General features: G+C 35.5%; 1 protein-coding gene across 7 annotated transcripts; it reads right to left on the minus strand.

Moving 5' to 3' along the window:
• Positions 1 to 43: 43 nt before the first annotated feature.
• AP1S2 (adaptor related protein complex 1 subunit sigma 2) lies at positions 44 to 27,018 on the minus strand. 7 transcript variants are annotated; one of them, XR_006267465.1, is made up of 7 exons: positions 26,699 to 26,874; positions 24,388 to 24,566; positions 18,419 to 18,527; positions 17,659 to 17,796; positions 13,521 to 13,615; positions 2,722 to 2,730; positions 1,512 to 1,616 (listed from the first exon to the last, which is right to left on the minus strand). XR_006267465.1 is itself a non-coding variant. In XM_043458556.1 (6 exons), exons 2-6 carry the CDS (start codon positions 24,564 to 24,566, stop codon positions 1,569 to 1,571), a joined length of 483 nt encoding a protein of 160 aa, XP_043314491.1. In that variant the 5' UTR covers positions 26,699 to 27,018; the 3' UTR covers positions 44 to 1,568. The 7 variants fall into 7 exon arrangements, 4 of the variants coding, with proteins under 4 accessions (XP_043314491.1, XP_043314492.1, XP_043314494.1 ...); XM_043458556.1 differs by lacking the exon at positions 13,521 to 13,615 and having other exon boundaries at positions 44 to 1,616; positions 26,699 to 27,018; XR_006267464.1 differs by lacking the exon at positions 2,722 to 2,730 and having other exon boundaries at positions 1,480 to 1,616.
• Between the last annotated feature and the right edge of the window lie 102 nt (positions 27,019 to 27,120).

Genomic DNA, 27,120 nt, shown 5'->3' on the forward strand with positions numbered 1-27,120 from the left:
GGTGATTTGAATTGCTCATTCAGAAAGAGAAAAATCAACTGCATCAAGGTTTTAAAAGCGGCATTTATTGATTGAAAATAAGTGTGTAGATAAGCTCTCAGTAGCATGGACTCCACATTATTTTTTAATGGACTTGAAGTACATGAAGACTCCGTAAATCTTCCACCATTTATCTTGTGTGTGCTTTTAACCACCACCACATTCAAACAGAGGTGAATTTTCAACAACTTACTTGAAAATTTTTTGAAAAAATTCTTCCTTTAGCAGCTCTTCATAGTTTGACAGACTTTTGGAAAAAGATAAAAACACACTACAGTTGTGTACGTTGAACATTTATTACAACTAATTGGCAATATGGTAAGACAGGGCTCACGTGGCCTGAATATTGGTCACAATCACAACAAAGCTTAATCCAGCCCAGCAGATACAAATGAAAAGTGTAAACTGTGAAGACGCTTATATACGTAGAAGTATGTATAAAAGTGACATTGAAACAACTATATCCTTAAAAAATATAGCGCCCACTAATGCCATTTTACTTCATTCAACTCACACTTTCATGAGAGGTGGTGTCTGTTTTTATATTTAGGACTTCCAATAACTAGGCAGTGCCATGGAAGGGAAGGAAGCCACCCTAAAGTTTGCTGTACTTCTAAGTGGAGGGAAGCAATAGGGGAGTAAAATAAACTTGGCTGTAACAAGCACCCCAGAAGGAATATTCGTGCTTTAAACAATGACTTATGCAACACTTTGTGAAAAAAGCAACACATTTTCCATAAGATACTGTTATTAAGAATCCCTGGTAAGTCAACATTTTCATTTTATTTGGGAGACATCAAAAACAATCCAACTAAGTGACTAAATGATTATGACCACAAAAAAATTTATGTCAGGAGTCAAATGTTGCTTGGCCTTAAAAATAGCATGTTTACTATTATGAAACAGCTGATCTCTGTTCCTCGTCCCAGGTTTGGAATGCTTATGAAATAATTTTTAGTGTAAAACAGCATCATTCCATTAGTTTTTTGTGTATTCCCTTTGTTTTAAGGTGTTTACTTTCTAATAAGGGTCTTTGGTATAATTTAAGTTTCAACATACAGTGAAATTTTCATTCATTTGATATGTGACATGTCAATCCCTTTATTCGCATATATACTGAAATGCAGTAGTCTTTGGTTTCATAAAACCAGGTTTCTTTCACATGATTTTTTTGCCAAAGAGAATAATAAATGTATATTGCCTAATTGTGTCATACTCATAGATACACATAATCAAAAGTAATGATAATAACCTATTCAAGAGAAACAGACCTATAAACTTCAAAATAGCCAGAAAAAGTACCTTTTTTTTCCTGCATTCATTCTAATTCATATTTAAGTCCCTTGTTATCACTTGATTAACCAAAGTTCCCTTATAAAAAGAAATTGTGTAGGCCTGAATGAAGCAGCTTAGCAGAATAGTAATACTGACAAGACATCATCTTACACCATTAGCTAACATGGACATGAAGGCAGTGACCATCTACAGTGTGTGAAATGCCACAGGAAGTCATCAACAGGGGAGGAGAGTTATGTCAGTCCAATTTCTTCAAGAACACTACGTGGGGTTTCAGCTTCCTGTGGAGGGAAAATGTGAGACTCTGGTAAGCAGATCTGGGGAGGCTTGAGAATGTGAAATCGACACGGAAGCGCATGCAAGTTTCAGAGAAGCTGAACACAAGCAGTTCAACAGTCTGGGCACTTCCATGGAGAGCCAGTGCTTATTTAGCAACTTGTGTCCCAAACACCAGAGACCACAGGAAGATTTTTTCAGCATGCATTAAATACCTACTGATTACCTACCAATTGTGCTGTGCTCCATTGCTGTAATACAAAAAGCTGTCAAACCCACTGGCATTTAAGGAAATTATTGACATCGACCTTTCTACAGAAAAGGCTTCCCTGATAGCTCAGTTGGTAAAGAATCCGCCTGCAATGCAGGAGACCCTGGTTCAATTCCTGGGTCAGGAAGATCTGCTGGAAAAGGGATAGGCTACCCACTCGACTATTCTTGGGCTTCCCTGGTGGCTCAGCTGGTAAAGAATCCACCTGTAATGCGGGAGACCTAGGTTCAATCCCTGGGTTGGGAAGATCCCCTGGAGAAGGGAAAGGCTATCCACTCCAGTATTCTGGCCTGGAGAATTCCATGGACTGTATATGTATAGTCCATGGGGTCACAAAGAGTCAGACACAACTGAGCCACTTGCAGTTTCTACAGAAAAGGTAAGTTGTCTTACTGTAAAAATTCAAAACCTCCCCTAAATAAAGACCAGGGAAACCCCCTGAGTTCTCCCCATTCTTCACATATTTTTATTTTCCTTGCTGTTTTTTTGAGTCACACGTATTTATTCCTTTCTGCAGAAATTTACCTTCCAGACCTCCCCAGAGCAACCAATGGCTTCAATGGAAGCAACATACAGAAAGAACGCTCTGACACCTGAGACAGAAGTGCCTTTTGTTCTATGTAACAACCAATACTCATCTGTAAACGCCAAAGGAAGACTACCCAAAGCAAGCATACTATAAAAAAATTAAAAATTTTCCAAAGTGTCCAGTTTTGTACAGCACAAAATAAAAGGACCAACTGGGTCAAATTTCAGATATTAGTAGCAACAAGTTTGTAATTAAAAGGCATACTAGATTTTAACAGAGGAAAACAATTTTTTGTACCCAAATGACTTACTTTTGCATCCTAATTGTGGTACAGCACAAAACAAGGAGAAGAAAAATTAATTAAACCATAAATCCATACATTAGATTTAATTGTATATAAAGCACTACATGGAATAATCTCAAATTAATTATTTAAACTCTCTGGTCTGTTTCCTTATTTGGAAAACAACGATCATAGCACTTACCTTCATTTGTAGAGATTGAGAGAGAGAAGGCTTAGTGCCTGATTCACAGAAAAAGTGCTCAAAATATGTTAGCTGATACATGACACAACTGAAATCTAAATAAAGGTATTTAGCCTTACTATAAACCAACTCTATATACAAAGTTCATATAATGACCTTTTAGTATGTTTGTGCATTAAGGAAAAATGGGTAAAAGTCGCTTTGGTGAAAAAAGGCTATTTTTTATGAAGTATTCTTGCCCCCCCTCCCCACCTCTGAATTGAACCTCAACCTAACCAGGCTACAGATCTAAATATATATGGAGGATAAGAAAACAAGTTAAACATCACCATTATAATCTGCCAAATACAGAATGGAGGAAATTCCACCATATAGGAGACTCAGTTTAACCAAAAAAAAAAAAAAAAAGGCAAGGGAGGGTAAAAGCAGAGTTATTAAAGATTAACAGAGGCTTAAAGAGATCAGATACAGTGTGAGACTTGTTTGGAATCTAGCTCTATTATAAAAATGCATTTTCCAGACAATTAGGAAAAAAACAATCAAGAATAAGATTTTAGGAATTACTGTTAATTTGGGGGGCTGTGCTTATCTCTTAGAGACACATACTGAAGTATATAAGATGAAATGATAGGATGTCTAGGGCTTGCTGTAAAATACTCAGGCAAAAAAGGCATGGTAGGGTGGTGATTTATGAAACAACATTGAGTTGTTGATGGTTGTTGGAGATGAGTGATGTGTACATAAGGGTTTCTTATACTGTTCTATTTGTATGGTCTCAGAGTTTTCATGAATCACATATTAAATAAGGGGGACTTTTAAAATAATCATTTTCTCTTAATGTTAAGTAATTTTTTAAGATGTCATACAACCTTTAATGTATTACAGGGTGCCTACATTGAATTCTATAGAGTTAAGATTCTTAACTTATCCATGTAAATGTGCCCCCTCATCCTACTCGTTGAAGCTGGTTAGATTTCCCCTTATGTGCTCACTGGCTGCAATCTTATATAGATAGCATTTCTTGAAGAGAACCACATTGCTTCTCAAATATGCATTATTTAAAAATATCTGTCTTTTCTAAAAGGCCTAATTTCAAAGAATCATTTATACATTTTCTTCCACTGAGACTTATACAAATAGTCAGTTAGTTCTTTAATCAATTGTAGTATAAAACTAATTTTCACATGTTCACACTGAAATTGTACTCAAAACCATCTAGAAAAAACTATTATGTAAATTAGTCAAATTCATAGAAACAAAGTAGAAAGGTGGTTACCAATGGCTGAGATGAGGGGAAATGGGGAATAGTTGTTTCTAATGGATACAGTTTCAGTTTTGCAAGATGAAAAACTAGAGATCTGTTGTGCAACAATGTGAATATACTGAACCTACTAAACTGTACACTTAAAAATGGTTAAACTAGTAAATTTTGCTACATTTAAACCATAATTTTAAAAAATTACCTGAAAAATTAAAATATGAAATATATTACTTGTCAAAAGGATGGAGAAGAAAAAAGTCATTCACGTCAGACAAAGTACATGCAATATTTTTATTTTAGACATGCAAGGAAAGCTATTTCAGAATCTACTAGTTTAAAGCAAGCAGCTGTATACAAATAACAAAAGCAACATCTTGTTACAGCTGGGCATACAGCATCCAAAGCAAACAGGCATGAGACAATGCATATTTATGCAGCATTAAAACCAGATGAATACCATGTTGCAGGGAGGAAAAAAATGGAAATGAAAGACCAATGTTTCCCAATGCTATCAATGTATAATGCTAATTTCTCATTTGATAGCCCATCCAGGTGCTTCAAATGTCATGTAGTATAGCAAGAATGGAAGAATGGAAACAACTGATCTGCATCCCTGACTAATACACATTTTCACAGGTCTTCTTTCAGTGGTAAACCACTCTGAGCATCTTTTGAACTTGTTTAATGATAGCTTACTTAACTTGCGCTTTAAACTCTCTAAACATTAACAATGAATTATTTGGTAATTTCCTCTTTATAATAATATACACTGCATGTTTTATTAAAACACAATGATCAATATTAAAGGTTTTAATATCAGAAATATAAAACCATATTTAACAAATCATTAAGTATCTAAATGCAGACTTGAATATATAACTAGTAAAATAGTATTTAAACAATATTAGAATCTTAACTATATAAAATAAACCCTATATTAATACTTTGAAAGGATTACTTTTAAACAATAGATATTGCAGAAGAGACTTTTCTGACATAGCTTTCTGATAGTTCTTAGAGGGATTGTTTGATATTGTATAGCACAAATATGAGTCAATAAATGTGGCATTACAAATATTTTAGAAATTGTGAATGTTTTACCTTAAATATTATATTAGTGCAGATTTTACTTTCTTGTATTATTGCCAAATACACTTTTATGTGATACATTAAAAATGTTTCCTCATATATACTATAATTACCCTAAGTATAGTCCCATCCTGCCAACATTTGAAGATCAAACCATGCTACGTTGTGGCACTGCTAATTGTGACCTAGCATTTCAGCTCTATTTTCTTTGGTAAATATTTAATGATTGCTAGCTATTCTCTTACAAGATTAATCACAGATGGTTCACAAATGATGACATGTAGGTGTCTGAAATGAAACATCACTCAAAATGATCATAGATCATATTTTTCAAGAAGAAATTAAACCAGTTGCAAGCAGGAAAAGCTGTATCAAGATCACACACAGAATGAAAATAAAACAGAAAAGAGGATGAGAACAGGAAAATTATTACAAAGGTAACGGTTCTAAAATGTTCTATTATTACACAAGGTAATCAGTCACCAAGCTGAGGATATTTTCTTTCATAAGCATATCAGCTCTCTATTTCCTCTGTGAAATTCTGCATACACGATGAGTGGTCATTTAGTACACAGGGACATTAAAATATTCATGACGTGGCTACAAAAGAAATGCATATATTCTTACACACAGTATACAAACTGACATAGACACAATAAGATTTCTAGAATGTTTAGCACACAGCAAAGAAAACTTAACTGAAACTTAGAATTTGTTTTTAGAATTTTGGTTCATGGATGAATATTTAACTTCTAAACAATGCCCAGGAATTCATATTCATCTTTTATAACTTTACTGTATATAATGATAACCAAAATGATGACCTATGTCCTACAAAATCCAAAAGCACTGTATTTACTAAAAATATACTGAAAAGATTTTTCAGTATAAGTCATCTGAGTTAACTCAAAATCCAGTTAGAAGACTCCCTCCCACCAGTGTTCAGGTTCATCAGGATTTTACTACATGAAGCAAAGGAATTTAATCCCTTAATGAAAATCATTACATTCTAGAATGACCATGAACTTTTACAGATTCTAAAGGAAAATCTTTCCCAAGAAAAGAGTGGAAAAGTAGTTACCCATTTAGTAGCAATAGAGGTTTTTAATCATTCGCTTAGCTTACCAAGAAAAAAAAGAAAATTCCAAAGACTATGCCTTTGTGACTAAGGGTATTACTTTTAAAATAATCCTGAATACAGATTTTAAAGAATTCACCAAACAGATTTGTTAAATGTCTATGCCTCTAAATGTATCTAAAAGGATGTTTTTCACATCAACAAGGTAACCTGAAGTGGTTTTAAACTGACCCTAGAGTGCACAGAAGAGATGAATATCTAGGGACTCCAAACTCCCTCAAACTAGGGGCAAAATTAGATACAGATTTTCCTGAAAAGGAGGCCCATGGATCATCAGACTCTCAAAGCAATTATACCCTGAGCCAAAAGGCTTGTGACAAAAAAGTTTAAAATTGCTTGACTGCTTTTAAGATATCTTCAATTTACTATTTATTCAACTTGGCACTTTGAACTGTTACACTACAAAGTCAATATAAACTGTTCCAATAAAATATGTAACAGATACCTTATATAATAACCATTAAATACAAAAGTATTTGAAGAAAAAAGCCAGTAAAATTTTAATCTTCATATAATCCCTAAACAGTTTAAAGATATAATTGCTTTTTTTCTCCCACTCAGAACATTGTGAAATAAAGCAGAAAGCTAAAATAATAACAATAATAAATTGAACCCCCAAGTGCTTCATTTTCATGAGGGAATTCTATTTCTGTATCAATGGTATTAATACTTTTTTGGTCAATGAACTCTGAACCTATTTCAATATTCTCTGTGTAAAACAATAAATTATAAGCCCCAATGATGAATCATTATCAGAGCAAAATTTCCTATGAAAGTATCATCAGTTAAATAGGTGGGACTATCTCTTAGGATTTAATGTAATTAAACTTTTCACGTAATGCTAAAGTGTAAGTAACAAACTTGACAAGATTGTCATTACAAACTGAATTTATATATCCTATTACATTTTGATGCATGTCAGTACTCCAGCACATATTCTAGTATGTTTTTTCTTACACCCAAACTCTTGCTGTAAAACATATTCTCTGTTTTCTGGTGAGAGAACAAGAAAAATTTAAGTCTATCAAATAAATTTTCACCTAAATAATACCAATATTTGAGCCTTTATATTATAGCTTTTCATCTTTTTGTCTCTTAATTTTATATCACACCATGTGAAAACCAACAATTGTAAGAAAAATTTAGTAAAGGAGAAAAAAAAGAAAACAAAAAGGTAGTTTCCCAAACAGAGTCAAGTACACAGCCGTTCCTCACTAGAGGAGACAACCATGAAAGAAAAGGAACAATTCTATAGGAGCAATTCTCAACTGTGCCTGCCTGGGGCATTTCTAACAGACCTTTTACTACCCTTTAGGAAAGAACTGCTGTCCATGAGGTCACAAAGAGTTGGACACAACTGAACAACTAAACTAAACCACTACCAGGAAAGAAGAGTTGATAAAGCCAAATTATTCTTTATAGCAATGATTCATATTACTGTACTTTTTTTTATATTACTGTACTTAAACAAGAAATTAGCATCCAATTAATTGTGAAGAATACTCTTCAAAGAATACCCTGAAAAACATAAAAAAACTCTAAAATCCACAAAAACAAATGTATTCTTTCAACACTTTTAAGTTGTTATAACATGTTTCAAATACTTTCCCATTTTAAACTGACAGAAGCAGAAAAGGTTATGCTATAAATAAATGCCTTAATGACCATTTAACATTTAAGGTTGATTTTTAGTTAAATGATAGATATGCCCATAATTTATTTTTTCTCTTATATACAAGGAAAACATTATAGTGGATTAAATATAACTCCAGTATTCTGGGCCTTCACACCACCAGAACATTTTATGAGTCATGGAATAATTATATTAATTAAGAATGAGGGAGGGTGAGAGTCCTCTGCAGAACTAGACCTACTGTCTTCTATGACCTAGCAAACTGAGTTTAATACACTGAAATGTCAGTGATATAGACTGTGTGGGAATAAAGACCAAAAGGAAAATAAAACTTTTAATCCAGTGAATTACACAAATAAATATAAACCACAAGTTGCCCTTAGTACACATTACTTGGAGACCTATTTTTGGAATAAAGATTAGATATTTACTATTTTCAATCTGAAATGGGCCTTTAATCTGGGCAAATCGCTGACTTCTTCCCCATTAAGTCTATGCCAAACCTTCAACATTTCAAGCCCCTTCTTTCTCCTCAGTCCCAGCAGCTCTCCTCTAGATACAGTTTCTCAACTCATCCAACTCATGAGGAAAAAAAAGAAATCTATGGCCCATTAAACTCATTAAACCCATTAAACTCAAAACAGAGGGAGAAGACTCATCTTACTCAAACCAATGCTTCTGATTCCATTCCTATTCACCCTCCCAATATACTTTTTCCATTATTCTACTCCTGTTTTTCATCGCTCTCTGCATTTGCTCTTTTCCTTAGTATACATGCTCGTTCAACTCTCCTCCATCCTAAGAATAATCTTTTCTCAATCCCCTCAAAAAGGACCAGATGTAGCGGGAAGTGTAGGACAACAAACACAGCAGACAGGAATTAAGTTACACCTGTTCTCAAAACCACCTATGTTCCTAAAACAAACCCCATTACCTTAAAAATTCCCAGATATTCACTATACTAGGCTGACTCAAAAGTAAAATGATCTAAAGGCTTAAGTCTTGTTGGGACAAGAAGTGCTTAAATAAACTAGTGGTATGGATCCAAAACGGAAAACCTAGTATCCTGATTTTTCTTTCTGGTATGCAAGGTAATCAAAGAGAAAATTACATACATTTAATAATATATATATTATATATATAAATGCATATATAATTATATATGCATATATATATATGCACGCAGGTTTGTGTCGACCTTTTGAGACCCTATGGACTGTAGCCCGCCGGGCTCCTCTGTCCATGGGCTTCTCCAGGCAATACTGGAGTGGGGTACCATATCCTTCTCCAGGGTATTTTTCCAACCCAGGGATTGAACCCGTGTCTCCTGCATTAGCAGGTGGATTCTTTACCACTGAGTCACCAGGGAAGCCCTAAAAATATATATATAAACAAGTATAATTTGAAGTTACTGCTATACTCCAGTTTTTCTTAAAGGGGCTTCACTTATTCCATGCACTATAAAGTAGTATCCTTAGTCCTTCATGTTCTAGAATACAGTGGTACTTTTTATTGAATACTGTGGCAAAGTCCTTACTCTTAACTCTGGAACCCTATTCCTTGAGCTAAAGACGAAAGGGCCTCCGAGTATCCAAACTCATGAAGATCTCTTTTTAGCAATGAATAAAAAGAGAAAAAATGAAAGCACTTTATGAGGTATCTTTTAGGTGACAGGGCTCATGGTGTCTTATTTCACAAGCACTTTTGAAGCACTAGGAGAGTTGAGTGATTTTTTTTTTTTTACGTTAAAGTTAGCAATGTGGCAAGAGCAATATGGTTGCTCCAGATGGTTAAAATGACCAAGAGAACATCAGTGCTTCACTTTACCTGCTGAAACTTTCTTTTTAGCCAATTCTACTCTAGTTTCACCTAAAGGAGTAACACAAATTAGTCTTCCATTCACACAGCAGCATTATGTCATTTAAGAAAAAATTATAAATTAAAAATAATTATACTTAAAATACATGTTTTAAAACAGGAGGGGGGAACCTCAAATATTGTCAGAGGTAATACTTTTAATGTCCTATTCCTAGATCTTTTCTTACTTGATAAACCTTGAGTATCTTTCCATATCATTACATAGAAATTGATCTCTTTTTTTTTTATAGCTAGAAGGCAATGGCAACCCACTCCAGTATTCTTGCCTGGAAACTCCCATGAACAGAGGAGCCTGGTAGGCTGCAGTCCATGGGATTGCTAAGAGTCAGACACGACTGAGCAACTTCACTTTCACTTTTTACTTTCATGCATTGGAGAGGGAAATGGCAACCCACTCGTGTTCTTGCCTGGAGAATCCCAGGGACAGGGGAGCCTGGTGGGTTGCAGTCTATGGGGTCGCACAGAGTCGGACATGACTGAAGTGACTGAGCAGCAGCAGCAGCAACGGTTTCATATATGGTGTACTGTAATTTTAACCTATTTCTCATTGATGGACATTTGATTAGGTTCCAATGGTTCAGCATGTGTCTTAGTGCATTTGTATATTTCTGTTGGATAAAATTCCTTCAAGTATAACTAATGGGGCAAAAAGTGTACACATTTAACTGTTAATAGATACCACTAAACTAATCCTCCAAAATGGAATACAAATTTAAGTGCTCATAAGGAGGAAACAATTCTTTGCCAATCTAAGAAACAAACCAAAAAAATAAAAATAAAGAAGCAGAATAATTAACTTAGTAAATACAACTTTAGACTGTAAATAAATAGTTTTAAGTATATCTTAGGGTAATTGTATTTGTCTTGGTCTTCCATTTGGATCATAACTTGAAATGCCCTAAATTTAACCAAGGTTTTTAAAATATAAACGATTTCTTGGAATCACTGAATTTCAAATATTCAAACTCTAAATATCTTTACTAAGTAAATTCTATAAGGCTAATAGGGCATAAAAGAAAAACAACAAAAAAGTAGGTACGTACAATGTAAGTCTATATTATATATGTAAATTCTGGTCATTTAAACTATTCCTCTCATTAGGAATTATCAAATCCCTAAGGTGGATAGGGAAATCAGCAGCAAGTTCAAGTGTTCTAACTGCCTGCAGGATATGCTCAATTTTGTTTCCAGACAAAAATTAAATAACCTTAATAAATGTTAACAGATTTAGTTGTTGAGGAAATTATACAGTGACATCCCGTAGTGCTGTGGGTTATCTCTGTTATATCAAAAGTTATTTTTGATCAAGTAAAAGTAATTTTGGTGAATCACAGAGGTGATTTTTATAGCCATTTACATGTTCTTGAGCACATGTATCCCTCTCTTCACAATTTTTAGGGTTTTTTTCCCTTATACTTTTGATTCATTTTTGGCTAGTCATTTGTAATCTGCACTATAAATTATATCGAAAATATGTAGCAGTCCATAAATGTAAATGGAATCTGTAAATGAAATCTTTATATATTACATGGTGTTAAACTAAACCAGGGTTTCTGGACCTCGGCACCATTGACACTTGAGGCTGGATAATTTCTTACTCTGAGAGGGCTGTTCTAGGCATTGTTAGATATTTAACAGCATCTTTGATCTTCACCTACTAGATGCCAGTGGTACCTCATGGCTAGTAGTGGCTAGTAGTAACAAAAAAAACATGTCCAGACTTTTCCCAGTGTCCCCTGAGGAGGCACAATTACCCTACTCTCAACTCCAGTTGAGAACCAGAATTAATCTAATTGTCTCTGGTTGGTGGGTAAGATCATGTTCTAGTGTCCTTGCTTGTATTTGTTAATCTTCCTATAGTGGGAATTTTTATTTTAAAAAAGACAACAGAAAAAGCAATAAAAGAAAAAAAAAAAAAAACAATGGCTCAGGAGTGTAAAAAAAGAACTCAAACACTGAAATTTTTCAGAAAGTACTTTTTTTTTTTTAAATCATGTCAACTTACTTTAATTTTAAAAAATAAATACATAAATAAACAAAACCATCACCAACACCTAGGAATATGTTCTTTGCAGGTCCCTGTGCAGGTCTCAATCCTAGGGCTCATGCAATCAACTTAGTAGATCAGGATCAGCATTGGAAAAAAAAGAATAGAACAGACAACATGAGACTGTAAAACAAGAAATATGAGCAAGTATATATAATTTAACCAAAAAATTTTTTGGTTTATGTATATGTAACTATTATGATATAAAAAAGTATGGTATTACTGTGGCTTCTTATCAAATACTTCGGAAAATCAGATTTACAGTTACTGAATATTTTAAGTTATTCCAACTTTTGCTATTACAAATAGACCAGAGTAGCAAGAGTTGGCTCAAAATGAATTAAAATGAAAGAGTAAGGAGGAAATTCTTGAAATTCTGAAAAGCAAAGGAAAAAGAGCTCAAAAGACATAGAGCGAATGATTACAACCTGAAAACCAGTGACCAAGGGCATTGGCCAAATTGTTTCTTATTAAATGCAAAGTGAAAGGCAAGATTTGTTTCACCTTCTGTTTTCTCTGTATCTACCCTTCTGTATTTTCCATTTGAAGCATTAATGTAACTAAACCTCACTTATCCAGAATCTGTTCTAGTAGAACCCAATCAAGTTTACATATAAAAAATTAAAATATGCCGGTATAAAGGACTACATAGCCTTGTTAATTTTTAACCCAACTGAAAAGAAGAAGGTTTAGGCTTAAAGGTTTTAATATAAACAGTGGTAATTACAAAGGAATTATAGGAGTTTGTCTTATTAAAACCAATCTTAAGAGGATTTTTATCAAAATACTTTTTGCTGTTATATTACTGTATATATTTGAAAGCATGTGTTTTTTAAAACAATGTAAGATATTCTTGAGTTTAACTACCCAATGCCTTAATATTCTTAATTAGCAAGATTTTAATTTAAAAAACTTATTAAAAGGCATGTTATTAAATACTTCAATAAGTACTTACTTATTTAAAATACTTTTAATTTACAAAAGATCCATGTTTAAAGAAATCCCTTTGTCACCTAAGATTCTTACCTTTCCATTTTTATGCAGTCCAACAGATTTATTAATTACTACTTCCACAAAGATGTTCTATAGTACTAAGATATATCATGCAGCCCCAGCACTGAAACAAATCAATTTTAGCAGCACTAATTCTCCATAGAGCACCACTTTCTAGATGAGGCAAATTAACAACTGTAAATCCAATAAACCTGTTTATAAGGTGGACCACCTTGAAGTAGAAGCAAATTCATGAGTGTTATGCTTGCTTTTGGTACCTCACTTTTTTTCATTTGTCAGATTACTTTAGTGAGAAATAATACCAACAGCAAACAAAGCTCAAAAGGAAAATCCCCACAAATTTGAAAATGATGCTGTTAGTATAAAAAAAAAAAGGTTGACACATCTCAAAGCGCTGATCAACACCATCATGCATCTACCGCTGAGGGTTAATGCCCAATGCCCAGTATTTAACTATTTGATCTTCACAGATCAAGCAAGGACTTGAAATCATTTCACGTGCAACAGTTTTTGCATAACACCCCGTCTTATCCATGCCACAAAAATGGTAAATTTAGTAGTTACCAATAAATAAGTTGGGGGTCAAAGGGACTAAAGCCTTAGACTGCTCTTTATCATAAGATATCCTCAGACAAACCTCCCCATTCTTCATTCTGGCTCTATAAAATTAAGGAGCAGAGAAAAACTGGTAAGTGCCTGACTTCACAAAGAATATGCACTCTATTATTTCCTTTGTCATTATATGTAATGTTTATAAAATAAACCCCAACTGTATCACTCCCCCATGCCCTACCTCCAAAAAAAATCTAATCTAGCTTAAAATAGGTATTTGGTGCTGGGGAAAATGTTCCAAGTATTGCAAAAAAAATAAAAAGTCAATTTAGCAATCTCAGCATGTTGCACTTTAATAATTTAAAATCAAGTTAAGTATTAGTGGCATGTTAAGAAAATATGTTTTAAATTCCAATGGTCAAACATTAAAAATTGGATAATGGACCAATTTTTCTGGGCTTTACCCCCAAATCTAATTAAGGAGTCATACACTAGAATACCAAACGAAAGAAACACAGAGTTCAGTCTAGAAATATTAAAACTGAACCCTTCTTTACTAAGTAATTAAGTAAAATAAGGAAGATATCTTTATTTTTTAAGCACAATGTCATATTTTAGTAATTATGATTCAAATACACATTAATTTTATGTTCTCATTACTACTGTAAAATGCTAATAGAAAATCTACTGTATCCACTGATGTCTACCCTATTTGCCTATGAAATGAAGGACTACCTAAACAAACTACATGACGTTTACACAAACTGAGTAAAAGAGACATTTTAAAGAAATATTTCTGAAAATAAAAATTCATAAAGATAGAAATGTATTATTTCACAAATTAAAAAAGGATTAAAACCAAAATTATTTTGTGGTTTGCATATATCTTTAAGCCAGCAGATATTTTCAATATAATTCAGTCATCTTTGGGGTTCAGAACAATTGATTCAAGTAAAAGACCTGACACCAAAGAGGAAAAAAAAAAAATCATGATATATATAAACTAAATTAAAATAAATTTGGACTTCAACAAATTTAAGACTGCATTTAGATAACTGTCTTTACAGCTATATGTACAATTTTGGAAGCAAAATCATTTCATGACATAAACTAAGTGAATATTATACCCTAAATTATAAGACCAAAAAAGCTACTATAGATCTAGACATTCTGATAAACCCAACAAGAAATGACTTGAAAAATACTAATGTATATCTATATATCCGATTAATGAATTCCAACTACTGATAAACTGGACAAAATTTCCAGTCTAAGAAGTAAAGGATGGCATCAGTCTTAGAAAATCTACTTTGTTCAATATAGAAAAACCTCCAGGAGAATAAGGAATTTCTTTACTATATTACTGAGACAAACAGTAATGGTACTTGGAACTTTGAAACTTGGTATCCAAAACAGAATGTTTAAAATATACATACCAAGAAAATACATGAATGGGAGTTGGGGCAGACAGAGCACAGTGGTTAAGATTTCATACAGTTCTGAAGTCTAGCAGACCTGGGTTTAGAATCCTGGTTTTGCCAACTGCTACCTAGGACCAGTCACTGGAACTTCACTGAGCCTCTACTTCTCCGTTGGTTAAAAGGCTCTCAGGACCCTTTTTCAGGGAATCCTGATGATTAGCATAGGATGCCTCACATCTAGGTGCTCAATAAGCATTGGCTATCATTGAAGTTCCTTTTTGTTAACACAGTGTCCAGACAAATCATTTTAGCAGTTTGGAATGTTTTTTCTCATCGTATTCTATCATCTATTTGGTGAACATAAGATTCAAATACTCGCCCAGAGATGTAAACTTGTATCATGTATCAACATATAAATGACTCTATTTTAGGAAACAAACATCTTATCATCCTGGATTTCCTGTGACAATATGTTGTTGGTGAATAACATGAATAAACAAGTTAAACTGTTAAATTGAACAGAATAACCTGAAGCTTAACTGCCCTATAGAGACTTTAGCTTGGTTTCATTAAGGCCTTAACATCACTGTAAATTCAGAATGGACCAGCCACTTTCTGTCTCCTCAAGACTTGCTTGCATGGGGAAATTAAGAAAAATGGTTCACTTGGTCCATTGAATAGAAAATGTCTTAATATAGTTATCAATTTGGTTTATGTACAAAACAATGTAAAGGTAGTCACAGAAGAGAAACAGGGCCTTGTCTCTTCTAAAGACAAGGAACTGTAATTAACAGTAGTCAACTTTTTTTTTTTAAACTAGGTGAAGATAGGGTAAGGAGAATTTTGCATGGAACTATGGACATCCCATGCTTCTCTCTCCATTCCTACTTTTCCCACTTAGAGAGATAAAAATACTACTTCAAAAAAGGAGACTTCTTATTAAAATACTTTTGTAGGGGACACACACACACACATTCACAAACATATACATGTAATAACTTTCTGATCCTCTAGTACATTATTCAATACATGCTATAAAGTAAATTCAGCATATCTGTCATACTGTAAAGTCTATAGCGATTTCCCAGTAAAGTTTAAAAAACCCAAACACAAGAAGGTATCAATGCCCTAATTATTATTCTCCAGAAAAAACATATTAAAAATAAAAGCTTAACTTCAACAACTTTAGAAATGTTTTAAGGCAAATGTAATTAATTAGGAAATTATAAAAAAACTAGAGAAAATACCAGGATCTGATACAACAGAATATAGTTCCATAATAATGAAATATAAAAGTGATCAAATGAAGAAACAAATATGAAAAATTCCCATTATGACCCTTGTTTTGACCTAATTTTCAGAAAAGTCTGGTTAGCAACCAGCAAAATAAGGAGGTGCTAACTTTAACCCAATTTTATAACAGTAAAATGTGAGTGTGTAGTCAGCACACCTGACATTTAAAGAAAAAAAACTCCCAAAGACAAGTATGCAGTCAATTAATAAAAAACCATAGTAAACCACACACACAGAAAAGGGGCTGTGTTCATTTCACTAGTGAGCAGCAGATGGTATTAGGGCTGTCAACAAAATATTTCACTTCTGCAGGCACCTTAACCCCTGTTTTGGCAACTCAGTATCATTAAATATAAAAAATCGCTGTCTAATGTTTAATTTATGTATGTTATAGATGTTGTCATCCCAGCTTCAAACAATCCCCACAACTGACCTAAGTCAGTGACTGATGCAGAGGGATTACTGACAGCTCCTGAGTGAGAAGCCCGAATGAGGCCAACAGTTAATAAATTATAATGAAGAAAAAAGATTTACTCTGATTTAAAACCTCCTTCAATAATATAAAAGATAATTACTGTAATGAAAACAAGTAACATTTTTTAATATTGACTAATTCCTCCTCTTGCTATAAATTTTCTATTTGATTAAACTTCAATTATGACTAAAGCATAATTCAACTAGGTACCTGAATTAATGTATCATTAAGTTTTTCAGAAAAGGTAGCCTTATCTATGAATTTTTAGCTTCAGAAATTGAAGGTACAGAAGCATCAAATATACATTTAACCCAAGACAACTGTGGAAATTAGAAAGGAAGGGGGTTTTATCAATGGTTCTTGTGATATCAAGGCAAGACAAGAACGTAGCTGTTTGACAAAACATGGTTTGTATTTAAGAAAAGCAAAGAGAAGTAGAAATACTTTTCAGTTAGTTTTGCTAACAAGAAACTAGAGGATTCTACAAAAAGTGTAATAAAACACTATCATTTGCTTGGCTACATTTGCACTTAATGGGCATGAGATGAAAACATGAACCAACTTGGAATGAAAATGCCATAATCTCACAGTCAACTCCTCATTGTAGACACTAAGGAGATAAAGGGTTATCTTAATTCAGAATAATGGACACAGAGTTCTCAAATTACTACTTCTTTTCCCATCTTAAAGAAGTCTGTCCCTCTAAATGTTTGGACTTCGGTGTTTTGGGTCCAAAAATGGGCCATCTCCAGACCATCTCCAAAGTAAACAATACATCCACAGATAACTGAGTTGATGTGACTGACACATATGCCAATCAATAAACTGCACATGGACACTACATGCCAAGCATGCTTCAGAGTAATTTCTGAAACTGTAAGAATGAGGGAAGATGACTGAGACTTCCCTAGCAAGAGCACAACATGCTAGTGTCTAGTTAAGAGAACTCTGAGTAGCTTACCTCCTGCAGTAGATCAGCCTGCTCAATTGCTTTAAGGACATTCTTCTTGGATGTTTCCTGAACTTCTCCTCCCAAAAGAAACTCATCCAAAATAAAATAAGCCTTCTCAAAATTAAAAATGATATCAAGTTCACACACCTGAAAAGCAAAAATAAATAAATAAAACCTGAAGAAAGCAGAAGATATTTATCTACTATCAGGTAGTCAATAAAATCTGACAGGAGTGAATTAATCTTAATTATATCTAAAAATGGCAATCCTGCTAACTAAGCATCATTGATTTAGTCAGCTTAATTTTCAAGTCTCAAGTACTTGATAACACACAATGCCTTCAAGCTAAGAAGACCAGGCTCTGCAAGCTCCTAACATGGGCAACTTAATAATGATTTTCTACTCATAAAGACTGGTCTTTTGAAATATTTACATATTTCTGGGTAATATGATTACAACTGCTAACCAAATCTAAATTCTATACTAAGTACTTCCAGTATATTAATCTTTACAGCTGGACTCCCTTCTATTTCACTATTTTAAACCTCATTCTCACCAGCATAATTAAATGAGTAGGTCTGTCGGGTCAAGCAATTCTGGCAGTTAACTGACTAGGCAATTCTGACTTGCACTGACAAAAAATAGTCATTCCTTCCCTCTCTTGAGGTTACTGTCAAATAGAATTCTCAAGACAAATAATAAACTTGTTAGAAAAGGTTAAAAAATATATATTATCAAGTTCAATTTCCTAAAACAAAATACTACTCACACTGCCAAAATACTTGTCAAGTAATTCCACATAACGATGAATTATTTCCAGGGTAATTAGTTCATTGTCCTGGTCCTCAATAGCACAGCAAAAATACAGACTGGCATATCTGCAACAAAAAACAGATGCAGAAAAAAATTTACCCTATAATCATGTATTTTCTAAAATACACTTTCATATCCTATTGTGAAAGACCTTGTGCCTATACAATTTATTTCCTCTTTACAACAGCAAGTTGTTTTTCTCCTAGACTATAAAATAATAAATGTACAAAAAAGAAATTCTGAAAAGTACAGGAAAGCAAAAAAAAAAAAAAATCACACTATCTAGAAATAGTTATTTATTTTGCTCTTCCTTCATTCAGGCTCCTTTTGTAGGAATATTCTAAAACATAGCTGACACATGTTGTTCTGAAGTTTACTTAAAACAAAATACACTGTGTGACTATTTCAAACCACGAGTAAACAGGGAAGAAAATAAACTCTCCAACTGAAGGATTTATTGAAGATACTGTCAACATGAAGTCAATGTTCTGGAATGTTTTACTAAAATGTAATATACACACAGAGAAGACCTCAAGTCATAAATGTACAGCTTGATGAGTTTTCAACGTGAACCTACCTGTGGTACCAGCACTTGGACCACAAACAGAATTATTACTGAACCTCTGAAGCCCCTCTTCTGTCCTCTCCAAGTCACAGCCTCCCATCCCCAAAGGTAACTACTATCTTGACTCCTGACAGCATAGAATTATTTTTAAAGGAGGTATATAGGATTGTGGAAAATAAGCCTTCAGAAAAAAAACAAGTTGCAAGTAATCACAGAAGTTAGAGAAAGAGAACAGGGAAAACTAAGACATGTCCTCAAATTTTCCAAGTTTTCCTTGTTGAAGTTCAGGCTATTTACCCTTGAAGAAGGAATAAGGTTGGAAAACTCATATTCTCCAAATAAGAATTCTAGTACATGGGACTAGGTTATACTTGACCCAAGGAAGCCAAAACTTATTAACACAAAACCTTGAGGCATAACAAAGGATGACCTAACCAAGTCCTTTAAGGAGGATTAAAAGTATTTTCAAATGGTTTAAATGTGTTTGAAGCTTTTGAAAAGGAACAAAATGAAAACCTAAGACATTCCAAATAAGTCTCAGGTGCCATTATAATTTTCACTGAGGCGCATTTAAGCAATTTTTAGGAAACACAATGGGTAATCACTGCTCATAGCATTAATGTAAAATAATGCACAAACACACACACACAACCTCAGTTTTGAAATCCAATGAATTTCTGCTCTTCAGTCTGAGAATAACTAGTATTTTCATAACACTATTAATTTCAATATTATCAAAAAACGTTTCATCTTATTTGAGCTTTTCAATAGTAAACACCATCATCCTTGGTTACAGAAGAAAAAAGAGGCCCAAAAGTACAAGGCCTGCCAAGTGGTTGTACTGGGACCAGAAATCTGATCTTGAGACCTTAACTCCAGGCCTTTTCCCACCTACCACAGTGACTCCCCTGTCATACAGGTACACTAGTTGCCATGTCCACTCTATCTGATTTCTACATTCACGACGTTATTTTAAATGGTCGGTCTCCTGCAGTCTTCAGGAAGGCATTCAAGCACATTCATTTATTATCATAAAGGGCATAACATGCACCACCTCCAACTTTACTAACAAAGTGCTCCCTCTCTTTCCCAGCACTATTCTGTTTATTGCTTTAAAAGGCAATGAGATATTCCAACCCAACCTTCCATCCTCCTTAACCCATGCTGCTCAAATAGAATTGTAAATCTGGAAAACTGATACAAATGACACATAAGATTCTCTGAAGTAATAAAACTAAAGATTAAAGGGAAAGACATTAAAAATGGTAAATAAAAAACAGACACTACTGGCTGATATGAACACAGTGCTAAATAAATTACACTAGAAACAATTCACTAGTAGGCAATGTCGGGTAAAATTTCTTTTACTTTTAATTTCAAGATTTCTTCAATGCTACTGTTAAGCAATCTAATGCTTATACCACTCTTGCTCCTTAACCACAGAACTGCCTTTTACTTACAAATAAATAACATTTAAACAGTAGTCAAAGGTCCTAGATTGTAGGAATCATTCAGAAATATTACTTTAATATCAAATTAAATGAATTCTTCATTGTAGGTGAACATCTAGTTATTAGGATCATAAGAAGGCACCTCTTTCCAAAAAGTTTAAGGAAGAAACAGAAACAGGTTAACATTCATTGAGTCCTCACTGTGACTAAGGCACTAAATGTTACCTAAAGCCTTGGCATAATTTACCATTTTAATCCTCACAAAAAAAACTTTCAGAGAGATACCATTATTACTCGCATTTACAGGAGACTTGGGCTTAACTGAGTAACCGTCTTCAGGAACAGTAACCTGACTCCAGAGCCCAAGTTTTATATTAAAAACTATAGTCCAAAACTGTATTAAATAAAGTAATCCTGCAACTGGTAAAAATTAAAACATATTCAAAGCAATATTTCACCTGCTTTGAGGAGGGAAAGAAAAATTGTTACACTGATTTAGTAAAAGATTACCAAGAGAACCTGAAGAGTAGTCCTTATTTTTAGAACCAAGTGATTTAAAAAAAATTCAATAATGAATTCATTTTGTTCTCTCAGTGCATATTTGTAAGTCTAAATCTGAAGTAAAATTAATAATAGACTAGTAAGAAAGAAGGTATGTTTGGTTATTTTTAGCAGAGTAGATTAAGGCTTACTCTAATTACTGGCACTCAGAGAACATCTGAAAGTGCCTATTCTTATATTCATAACACATGACTTCTCCCCAGTCAGCTAAATATCAGCTGACTGTGGATGAATGTAACCAAACTGTTCTCAATATTCTACTGGTATGTGATTAAAAATTCTTTTGTTAGTGAAGAAAATCAATACAGTACTCTTAAACAAATTCTGAAGCTCGTAATTGGTAGGTGTATATTTTTTACAGACTTTAATCCTGTAACATGCTGCACAAAATAGGAATCAAAAAAGCATAGTGTTTTCTGTCTTCACAGGATCTTCAAGAGTATTTATTTTAGAGATGAAGAAACAAAGGCAAAATGACCTGTTCAAAGTCACAAAACTAATGGCACAAAGGAATTGAACTCAAGTCCCCAGATTTTCAGTCTATTTTTTCAGTTATATTAACCTTACTCCACTCTCTCACCTCTCCCTCCCCAAGATGGGCAACTGTAAGAAAGGCTCAGGGATAAAGAATGTGGATGAGACAACTTGAGGAAGGCAAACAGAAAGATCACTTGGTGATATGAACAGCAAAAAATGCTAGTTCAGAATTTCTCAGTAGCTAAGTGGTAATTCTTTTACTTAAAAGGTCTTCTCTTCCAGCTGGACTAGGGAAAAAATAATCATGTGTTCATATCTACCAAAAAAATGTCCTTAAGGCACTAGAAAAGTTTCTAGTATGAAATGGGGTCTAACTTTTGTATGTGAATTTCATCTTAGTAAAGCCGGTATTTTAAAGTGCATCTTTATTTATAGGAGTTTGATGTAAATACCAGAGTCAGGTGAGACTACATTTTACAGGTTTTAATAACAGAAAAAGCAGTGTCCCAAGATGGATGGGCTGAATGCTATGCAGAGTACCAACTAGTGCTTCTTTCCTCTTGATGGACAGGCCATCTCCTTCAGCTCCAAGAATCTTGATTCCCTGGACTGATTCCCTTGCTAGTATTTTCCTCCTCCACACGGGGGACTCCTTTCCCTACCTAGAAATAAGCTTAAGTCTCTCATGCCATTTTTTAACCCTGTCTCTCCACTCCTGTCTATGGGTGGTTATCACCTCTTCTGTCCCTCATAGCAAAGCTTCCCCCTCCCCCCTTCCCCCCCAACAGTCTACACCTGCTTTTTTATTGTCTCCACCTCTTCACACTTTGTCCCATTTTTTCAAGAGCTGTCTCTACTATTCCAACAAAATGTTCCAACAAAGGGCATTTTGTGAAATGCTCACTGTAAAATCTAATAGATTCTTCACTTTAGTTGACCTTCATGCAACATTTGGCACTGGTGACCTTAGTTTTGAACTCTCTCCCCTTTCCTAAGGTGACTGACCCTAAAACTTACCCTCTGTGTGCCGCTTAAATGCTGGTGATCTAACTAACCCTTTATGCCTCATTTTCCCCCAGATGTCCATGCCTATGCCCACCCTGAAAAAACTAGGCATCTCCAAATGGAAGTCACACAGGCTCCTCAAAGTCAACTTTCTACCTCGCCACTTACCTCATCAGCTGAACCAGAAATGTGGAATCACCCCAGTCCTCCCTCTCTTTCACTGCCCTCCCTGCTTCTAGCAATGACCAAGTCTTACCAAACTTACCTCAGGAACAACTCTTCCACCTGCTGAGCCCACAGCAGAAATCTTCATTCAGGACTCCATATCCTAATAGATCCCTCAGGTTCCAGTCTCAGCCCTCCCCTCACCCGTTTTCCAACTACAGGATCCCTAAAGAAATGCAAATTTCCTTCTCATCCCAGCTTAAAACCCTTGCCTCCAGGTTTAAGATTTGAGTTCTGGCCCCTATGGCAGTCATAAGCAACTGACCCTGGACAAGTCACTTCTCCCAAATTCTCATTTTTTAAAATAAAACTCAGTTTTGACCAACAGTATTGGTTTTCAAACTCAGGAGCCCTACACAGAGGGTGGAAGCCAAGTGAGTAGAGATACAGTCACACAAGCACCTCCACTTCCACTTGTTTAAGGTTTTATCCCTGGGGCAAAAAGTTTCTTTAAAAAAAAAAAAAATCACTTGACTAGATTACTCTAAAACATCTTCCACCTCTAAAATGGTATTTTTATGATTTTTCTCAACAAATACTACACCAAACACTAGATCCAAAATCACCCAAAGATGACTAAATTCATTCTATTGTAAAGAGGAGTCTATGGTATTTTAAAAATTGTAAAGTCGTCCATGTTATTTTAAAAATTCTAGATGTTCTCTAATCTTCATGTCTTTCTCTGCCATCTTGCCCACAACCCCATCCATAGTAGAGTGGAATAAATGAAAACTGAGATAAAACCCAGAATTCTCTTTGACCCTCCTTGCAATCCATAGTTAGTTCCCTCACATCCCCCACAGAAGAGAATTTTTATATGCATGAACATTTTTATCTTAAATTCGGTAAGTTATTTGTAAGGGAACAGAAATAGTGAAGAAACAAAGCAGTTATATTTCTTTTAATCCGATTAGAACAATCTTGAGAAGTTTAAGGTATCAAAAAGTTTCAGATATTAAGAAAGATGTATAGCATCATTTAAAAGCTTAGTGTTCAATGCCTATCTATGAGTCATTTTACAACATCAAAATTTTAAAAATCTGTTCTGGGCAAAATTATCTATCTACCAGATCTAATCACACCTCCATCACAGCAACAAGTGTACTTCAAATTAATAAGCAGTAACGAACAAATCCTGTATATATCCGATTTTTAAACATCTATGACTAAAATGGTGTACGTATCCAAGGAGTTTATACATGAGGAAGAGATCCTGAAAGTCAGATTAAAAGGCATGTCAAATACCAGTCATTACAGATTTGTGGGGAGAAGGGAGGGGGAGGTAAATGCTTATCTAAATTCAGAGAATTACTCACACAATTTAAAATACTGATTTTATTTTCCCCTGCAAAGAAATGAATTCTTTCAGTTTTCCTAAAAAGATGATTAAGCATGAAGTATCATTTATGCCTTTAGTTACATAATTTTAAATGAAATTAAAAGAAGAGAGTCCCATGATTTTATCATTTCACCGAAACAGTAGTTATCTTAAAAGTACAAAGCTTTACCTTAAGACTATTTCATTTATATCTTTAGTAATCATTATTTATAAATGTCATCTCTCGAAAGTCTGCAATTTCCACATTATAAATGATCTAATATCTGATTCTGTTTCACCTTTCTAATAAATAAAAATGATACCTTTTGTAAACAATCTTCAGATCTCGCCATTCAAGAAAGCTGCACATTTTAGGTTTCCGTGCTAAAACGGTTTGAACAAGTTCTCTTGTGATCTTTTTCTTCTCTTTGTCTGATAATGGGACATACCATTTCTGCAGTCGAAGCTTTCCCTGACGACTAAAAAGCAACATAAACTGCATCTGTTAAGATAAACAGAACCAAGATTACAGGCAATACTTTGATTCAATAAAGTTAAGATTAAGATGACATGTGGCAAAGAGAAGCTTTGAGGAACGGGGCATTTAGCTAACAAATGATGAGTAGCCATCAATATTTCTATGCTAGCTAAAATAGCAGGAAATTCTTGTAGAAAGATCTTTCCACCAGATGCAAATTCTCCCACCTTACCCTGTTCCATTTAAGTTTGCAGGAGAGGGGGAGGACAAAAACAGGTGAGGTGAAAATTCTGATGAAAAAGAAAGATAATTCTTGCAATTTAAGAAACTATTGTGTATCTGTGCTATAGGAATGTATATGGATCAAAAGAGAACTGTTGACATCAACTGGTTTAGATGCATTTGAAATAAACAGACCTACTATTTTTCACCCTACACAGAACAAGCTGTTCTAGCGCCAAACTGAATTACTTGTAGACAGACTGCTATAACTTGGAATGCTGTCTTCAGTTCATGTTTACGTATTTTAAGCAAAACAAAAGAACTAAAATATAAACCAAAAAAATCCCATAAACACACATTTTTCTTAATAAAAGCCTGATTTTAAAAATTCACATCTCATTTAAAAAATTCCAACATAAACATACACACAATAAAGTGAGTTAATATAACTTTACCAAAGAGAATATAAACCTTTAAAAAGCCAAGCTAAGAGCTACAAACATTCAGACATTATACAAAATACTTAATTTAAAACGATTTAAAAACATAGGATCTACAGATGGAGTGGATGCTGAATTCTAGTGTATTTCACACAAACTATTTTGTATACATTTATTTAGAATCTGCAAATGATGATTAGTCTACATGTTTTAATTTTTAAGGAAACCTTGAAATTCAATCGGTCTCCCCAAATGCAAACAGAAAGCATTGTTTCTACAAAGGTAATTTAAAGGTAGAATTCAGATTTTTTTCTTTTCTTTTAACTATTCCAAGTTTCAGTACTAGTTTCTGCAAGTAGGATTCAGCCTGACTCTTGGTATTACCCACACCATACTGAATTTGAACATGGGGTGGGGGAATTTACACCATCTATCTGAATAAAATGGGCGCTAAATTTCGCCAAGAAATCATTGCCGCCTTTTGTAATAATCCAAACGGGCATCAATAAGGTATTTAGAAATTTACGATGCGACAATTTAACTTTAATAAAGTTAAAACTAGCTGTTAACACCACACTTAAAACGCATCACTGGCACGAAATAAACGAACAATACTGGTGATGTCAAAGTGCCTCACACAGAAGTCCTGTTAAGACAGTGGCATTACAAGGGGATAGCAAGTAACGCATCAACTGGACAATGTGTCACGCAAACCCGTTAGCAGAACTTGGAAAAGAACAGACCCGTATTCCAGGATCTTGGAGACCAGTACTGGGGATTTGCTTTTGAAACTCAAGGACTCAAGGGAGTCTATAGCAAGGTCCTCCATCTCTCCCCACCATCACTTTATATGATGTGAATAAACAATTTATGCTCTTTAAAATAAATTATATGTTAACATGGGATGATGCCTGGTCGCAAGGCATAAGTATTCCTTCCCTCTAGTTAAAAACCAACGCTCCGATTTTGCTTCAAATCACAAGGCGCCTCAATTACCGGAGATTGGAATTAAAAACAATGGGCTCGGCCGCGGAGCGGGCTCGGGGCCAGTGGCCGTTGCCTGCCCGCCGCCCCACGGGGCCGCACTCCATCACTGACCGATCGAGCCCGGGTGAGGTGACAGGCAAGGAGCGGGGAAGACAATGGCAACCGCCGCCGCGCAGGGGGCGCCAAGAGTCCTCCGTCTCCGCCGCCCCCGGCCGCCGACCCCGCCCGCAAATGCCCCGCAAAACTTGAGGCGATTCCCAAACCACAGGTGCCGCGGACCCGCTGCAGCGTCCGAAACTGGCCCCAGCAGCCCGGGACGCGGCGCCGCGTGGAGAGGGGCGCGGACGCAAAGAGAAGTGAGTTTCGGGGCGCGGTGCCCCAGTGGCGGGCCGGGCGGGCGGGCGCGGGGTGGGGTCGTCCGGACGCTCGTGGGGCGGCGGGGGGCTCGCCCGACCCTCCCTCCCCACTCCCCGATCCCGGTGTCCCCGCTCGCCTCCCGGGACTTACGGCGGCCGCGGGCCGCGGGTGCGGAGGGTCTCGGCCGGCGGCGGCGGCGGCAGCGTCGGCGGCGGCGACTGAGGGGAAGCCCCTGTCGCTGAGCTGAGGAAGAGAAGCCGTTTTGCTGTGGGGAGGGGACCCGGTTCGCGGAGGGAAGGCTTAGGCTGAGAGGGGAGGGCGAGCCGACAGACCCCGCCCCGGGGGCCGGACGAGGGAGGAGCCGGGGCTGCGGCGAGCGGAGGGGCGGGCTGGGCGGTTCGCTCGATGCAGCTCGGCTGTTGCCAACGGCTCCGGAGGCAGCTCAGGTGACCGCGAAGTCCGAAGAATCTGATTGGCTGCGTCTCTACCGAGAGGGGGTGGTCCGGACCGGAAGCCGGGCCACGTGACCCGGAAGCGGCTGTTGCCAGGCCTGGCGCGCCTGCGCTCTCTTG

This window comes from Cervus canadensis, chromosome X (assembly GCF_019320065.1).
Source record: "Cervus canadensis isolate Bull #8, Minnesota chromosome X, ASM1932006v1, whole genome shotgun sequence".
NCBI classification, from domain to species: domain Eukaryota; kingdom Metazoa; phylum Chordata; class Mammalia; order Artiodactyla; family Cervidae; genus Cervus; species Cervus canadensis.